Source organism: Netta rufina (assembly GCF_964035555.1).
Source record: "Netta rufina genome assembly, chromosome: 9".
Classification (NCBI taxonomy): Eukaryota; Metazoa; Chordata; class Aves; order Anseriformes; family Anatidae; genus Netta; species Netta rufina.
In genome coordinates this window covers 17,574,436-17,580,435 of record NC_140132.1, presented here as the reverse complement: position 1 = coordinate 17,580,435, position 6,000 = coordinate 17,574,436, and the positions used below count along the sequence as shown (strand labels likewise).

The 6,000-nt window shown below is 49.8% G+C and overlaps 1 protein-coding gene across 3 annotated transcripts in view; it reads left to right on the top strand.

Annotated features, from left to right (window-relative positions):
* Positions 1-1,963: 1,963 nt before the first annotated feature.
* The window catches only part of ABCC5 (ATP binding cassette subfamily C member 5), a 43,139-nt gene continuing 39,102 nt past the window's right edge, over positions 1,964-6,000 (top strand). For all 3 annotated transcript variants that reach the window (XM_084292070.1, XM_084292069.1, XM_084292071.1), the window contains exons 1-2: positions 1,964-2,030; positions 2,689-2,863. In XM_084292070.1, coding sequence (XP_084148196.1) covers positions 2,735-2,863 — 129 coding nt within the window. In that variant the 5' untranslated portion in view covers positions 1,964-2,030; positions 2,689-2,734. The remainder of the gene's footprint in view (positions 2,031-2,688; positions 2,864-6,000) is intronic.

Sequence of the window (6,000 nt, the reverse complement as noted above, 5' to 3'; positions counted from 1 at the left end):
GTTTTGAGCCGGCCTTGTTTGTGTAAGAGCTGCCATCCCACGGGGGCCAACCTGGGACTCGCAGAGCTAAAAGCATCAGCAGCTGCCGCTGGAGCTCAAGCCGTGCCTCCTCAGGCTGGTGGCACCGGTACCTTCATTTCCCCTAAAACAAACACTAGGGGAAACTCGTGACATGCTCCTTGGGGGGATCCCCACACCAGCATTTTCCTCCAGCAGCCCCAGCCACCACAGTGCGGGAGGACAATCTGCTCCAGCAAGGGGACACCAAGTTGTAGGCAGGGTGCTGGCTCCCTCGGACAAAACAACGCTCTCTGCTCCTCTCCCAACACATTTTTCAACCATTTTGGCACAATGGAGGTTTCCGTTCTTCATTCCACGTACTCACAGGGTGCAGAGCCCTCGGGTTCAGCTCAAAACCAGCCACCTCCTTGAGGCAGCTCTGGCCTCCTCGGCTCAGGGGCTGCAGGCTGCTGGGTCTTCTGCTGGGAACAATTCCAGGTCAAAGCCCTGAAACACAGCACAAGTGATTCACCTTGGAGCTTCAATACGTTTTGTATTCTCTCTGCTGTTCTCACTTTGTCTTTTCTGCTTGTGCTGTTTGACAGCACCGCTGAGTACCCGCATGCTTATTTACCTCCACACACTGGTGCGGCTGATGCAGATAATGGTCTATTTAATGACTGTTCAGAGCCTTACCCTAAATCGCCTCCTGCCTTAAAACCCCTTTACTGGGATGTAGCATTTACAAAGCTCAAAGCGCACCTCGCAGCTTTCCCCTCAGTAAAATCCCAGCCAAACCAAGGTGAAATGGCACAAACACGGGTGTTGGGGTGCTGCTGCAGGAAGGTGCAATGGCCGGGTGCGCTCCCCGCTGCTGTGCCTCTACTCCTGTCCCAAAGCAGCAGGGCACCCGCAGCAGGGCTGACTCCCATTTTTGCCAGAATCGGGGCAGGAGCTCCGCCGAAGCGGCCCTGGCAAAGCTCCCTGCCAGGCGAGCAGCGACTGCGGCGCAAACAGGCGCTTGTTACATAAACCACTTAAGGGAGGCATCGGCCAAAGCCGGCTGCTGGAAGGAGGATGTCAGCTGAGGACAGGGGATTGAAGCAGACAACCTGAGCCGCTGCCGCTGAGGTTATTTACAGCCTTTCGGCAGGGGAGAGCGCGACACCGCCGCTTCCCCCGCTGCACGGCTGTAAATAACCTCGCCAGCAGCAGCAGGTGACAAAGCCGGTGCGCAGCAACACCGGGGCAGCGCCCTGCAGCGAAACCTGCGTGGGGGCACCGCCACCTCCCTGCAGCACCGCACCCCAACTCTGCGGGGGAACCTCCTTCCCAAACCACAGGGCAGCTCCGTGCCCCTGCTGCACGCAGCGTGCGGTACCGCACTGCGCAGCATTGCGTTGCGTTGCACCGCGTTGCTCTGCGCACGGCATCGCCTTGCACACACAGGCGCTGCAACGCACATGCAGAAACAAATATCGCACTGCACGCTTGCATTGCGTTGCACTGTTGCGTTGCAAAGTGCATTGCACTGCACATTTGCATTGAATCACACACGTGCATTGCACATTTGCATTGCACACGTGCATTGCACACGTGCATTGCATTGCATTGCATTGCACACTGGCGTTGCACACTCGCGTTGCACGGCTGCAGCCCCTGTGCGCGCGCCCCACCCGCCGCCCTGCCCGCGAACGTTCCAGACCCCCCACGCTGCGGCAGGAGCGGCGGGAGGCCGGGCTGCCGAGACGGAGGCAACCCCCCCCCCCCTCCTCTCCCCGCCGCGGAGCATCCTGGGAAATGTAGTCCTCCCATCTCCCCCTTCCCACCCCGCCGGGCGGTGGGCGAGCGGCGAGGACTACACATCCCGTGAGGCTCCGCGCGGGAGCTGCCTCCTCGCTACTCCCCCCCTCCCCTCCCTTCCCCGCCGCGCATGCGCCCTGGAGACGCCGGAACCGCTATAAGGGATGTGGTTGGGCTCCGCGGGCGCGGAGGGGCAGAGCTGCGGCGGGCGCAGGCGGCGGGCGGAGGTGAGGGGGGAAGGGGCCGGCGCGGGGACCCCCCTGTGGGGGGTCGGGGGGTGCCGGCAGGGCCCGTCCCGTCAGGGGGCGGCTGGGCAGGGTCCCCACAGCACCCCTGAGGGGCTGGGGGTGGTCTCCGTGCCGGTTTTCCTGTCAGTTTATTCCCCCCGGGGGGCTGCGGGGCTGGGAGCCGCCTCACGCGGGCCGTTTGGCTCCACAGAGAGCGCCTGAGGTGGGGTGGGGGGGGCTGCTGGGCAGGGCTCTGTGCTGCTAAACTCCCACGTCTGTGCAGTTTTAGGGGCTTTTTCAGGGAATTTCAGCGATTTGGGGGGGAATTTCTTAGACAACTTGGTCTTCCAAGTGTAGTCCCTCAATGTTGGAAATACTGCTCTTAAATTTATGCATTCTGACATCTTAAATGAATATTTCACCGCTAATACTCCAGTGCCCAGTTGCTGTGCTCTTTACCCACCTCAGGGTATGTTTAAACTAGTTCAGAAGGAGCTGGTCTTGCGTGGGCTCTCAAAGTCACATTATTACTTCTATTTTTAACAAAGCTCCTTCGCAGTTGCTTTCAGGCTTCATTTAAGCTTTAAAAGCAGTTGAGTAAAAGTAACTAGCGTGTTAGTGCACGCCATGTAATGAAGTGGAATTTGGTTCTTTTCAGATTGTTGAGGCGCAAATCCACGTGTAAACCCTGGCGTTTACGGAAGATGAAAGACATCGACATAGGAAAAGAGTACATCATACCCAGTCCTGGGTATAGGAGCGTGAGGGAGAGAGCCGACTCGGTGCAGCATGAGGAACAGGAAGGGTCAAAATTTCAGCATGCTAAACATAAGGTCAGTTCATTTTGTCATTGTTTTGCTGTCCATGCTTATTAAGTTACACGCAGCAGCCTTTTTGCTGTGCCAGCTCAGCATAGGTTTACTACCTTGAAGGTCAATAATGAATATTCTGTGGTGTGGGAGAGGTCATTTCAAGGGGTAGCGTAGCTAGCTACCTTAGTAACAAATCTGAGTGCTTATTAAACATTTTTAATTTAAATGTCACCTGGCTATAAGCAAAATACACTTTTCCCAGTATTCAATTTGAATCCAAGAAGTACTGCAAGCTTTTATAGTTAAGAGAATCATTACAACTGTGTGAGAACCGTGAAGAGCTCAGCACAAATCATGCACCATTCAGTGTTGGCAGCTGAAAAAATTCTTAATCATGCCATGTTTTTCTTCAGGATTATTTCCGAGACAGATGTTTAGCTTGCTCTAGATGCAAGACTGTTACTTTTTCCATCTGGATGGAAGTAATCTGTATTGAATACTGTTTTTATGCATCTGTACACTTAATGTGGTATGGTACAGTCATAATTACTTTCTGTAATTTACGAGCTTGATCTTGAAATAAGTACTGGCTTACAGCTTGTGTGTTGTTCTGAACATCTAATTTTTAGAGCTTGTTCCCACTGAAAGAGTGCATGCACTAGAACTTAAGTGCTGTAGGGCAAATAGATGATCAGATAAATGGAAACACCCACACAAATGGTGAAAGATATGGTCTGGAACTAAGAGCCCATGCTGGTTAAAGAAGATTAATAATAAAGAAGATTAATAATATTAGCTGGTCTGAATACATGTATTGAAATACCTTCCTTCATGTCCTTTTCCTAACCTTTCCAAAACCTGCTAAAATGCTAATGTAGAACTGCCTGAAGCCAAGGTCAGTACTGCCTGTCTGGATTGTTTGCAATGATGAGGTGCTTGCAAATTCCTTCCTGGGCATTTTATATGGATTACCTGTGACAGCCCTAGTCCGGGAGGGTTGGAAATGGGGGAAGTTGTTGTATTTGTACGGAAGAACTGTGAAGACTGTTTTTAAAAGGATGGTGTTTTGTTGCATTATACTGGGCACTGAGACAGAACTTACTTCAGATCAAGCTCACCTTGTTTCACTGGGGCTTCAAGGGTTTTTTATGGGTATTTTTGAATACGGGCTCAGTGCTGCACTGCTGCTTTTTGAGGTAGGAGTGATCTGCTCTGCAGCAGGCAGAGTGCGGTTTGTACTCGCAGGCTCTGCAGCTTCTGGTGTCCCTACAGGCTCTATGACTCAGCAGACTATCGCTGATGTGCAGGGGAAGGTAGAGTGATTGCATTAGAGCAGGCAGTGATGCAGAGCCAGGAGCCCTTCGGAGTCACAGCGCAGCTTTTCGACAGCATCTATTATGTTGATGTCATTGGCTTGTCACCCAGTGTACATTGTCCAGTAGCAAATCTGCACTGTCAAATTGCTGGTGACAACAGCGATGCCATTGGAGGGCAGCATGTTTCCCAACCAGTGGGAGGGGGGTTAAGCAGTAATCATGGCACGGGATCTCTATTTATTGGTCTGCATCATCTAATTGTGCTGCCTGCTTTAACTTTGGAGGACAAAATCCTGAAAGCTGGCTAAGGTCCTCGTAATGTGATTTACCTCTAAACCTTTTGAATGAATGAAATGAAACCAGCGTTTTTTATTTTCTGAATGCTGGAAGTAAGCAAGTCCTGTGTACTTGTACATCATGACACTAAAATCTGACTTGGAGGCACGTTCCTATCAGCTGAACTCTGTTGCTGTGGTCTTTTTTTTTTTTTTTGCCTTTGTACCTCAACCTGTTTTGGTGCCAGTGACTACAGTTAAGGGTGGTAGGCCCAGATAACACTGCAAGGCAGGGATTCTGTAAAATTTGTGGTTACTGATGGAAAAAGAGGTTGGTCTCTGTCCTTAACTAGAACTTTATTTAGAGGAATTAACCAAATTATCTTATTAATGAAACTGGCTAGTTCTGACAGATGGGCCCTGTGTTGTGGTCTTACTTCTTAGTCATTGTTTGATATTGCTGGGTTGAGTTAACTTATCTCAAACACTTGGACTACTTGTTTTGCCAGCTTTATAGCTTGCGTGTATGTAATCCATAAACTGCACTGAACTTATTGCTGAACGTCAGTGAGATTAAACCCTGCTTACTTGCAAAATATTGAGGCTAAGGAGAAGAGCTGTCTTGACCTTGTCAAAATTGCGCTCGTACTTCTGTGTACAGTTGAAATAAATTCTTGTTTCTTCCTTTAGTTGAAATAAGTTCTAGTTTCAGCAAGTTTCTTGGCCTTATCACTTCTTAGAATATTTTCTACCTTTAACAAGGGTAAGTGAAGTCTTCACTTTTATGAGGTTGACCTTTGCCTGTTAGTCAAATGCTTCCTCTCTGCTTGTAACAATAAAAGATAGAAACTGTAGCTCAGCTGTTTTTTAAAAAAAAAAAAGGCAGTACTTCAAGGGGAAAGTGACAATGTCCTTCAGTACTTCAGCCTTTATGAGCCCTGGGATCGGGTCAGATGCTTCAGCTGGTTTATTGGGCACATGTTGTTACAACTGGTGTCAGAACATGGTGGGAAGTTGATGTGAGGAGGGAGGGCAGGATGACAGCGGTGCAGATAGAGGGGTTAAGCTGTGGTGGAACTCTCACTTGGGCAACTGAGAGTCATGATGGAGAGAGCTTGTGGAACTCGAATTTCCTGGAGAAAACCTGGCTGAGGATTGTAACTAGCATGTTACAGAGGTACCTCATAGATCAGAGGGAGGTAGAACTGCATTTTTCCTTCTGAAGAAGGTAAAGGAAAACTGCCTTACTCAAGGAGCACCAGTTAAGGCCAGTGGGGGTGACAGCTTCTGGCAGGGCCACATGGACGTGTCACTGATCAGTAACATGACTTCAGTTTCCTGTTGCATGTATTACTGTATTTTTAAACCTCTTTCTTGTCTTGAAGTAGACAACACTAGTTGATTGCCTGGTCAAGATTTTAGAAAGTGAAATCTATTCTACCACTGAGCCAAGGTCCCAAAACCTTTTTATGTACCTTGCTCTGTCTTACGTAAAGGTTGTATTCAGCTTCATGCTTTGTCTTGAAACCTCCACACTTGTTCAGGTTTCCTGCTGATAGAAACCAAC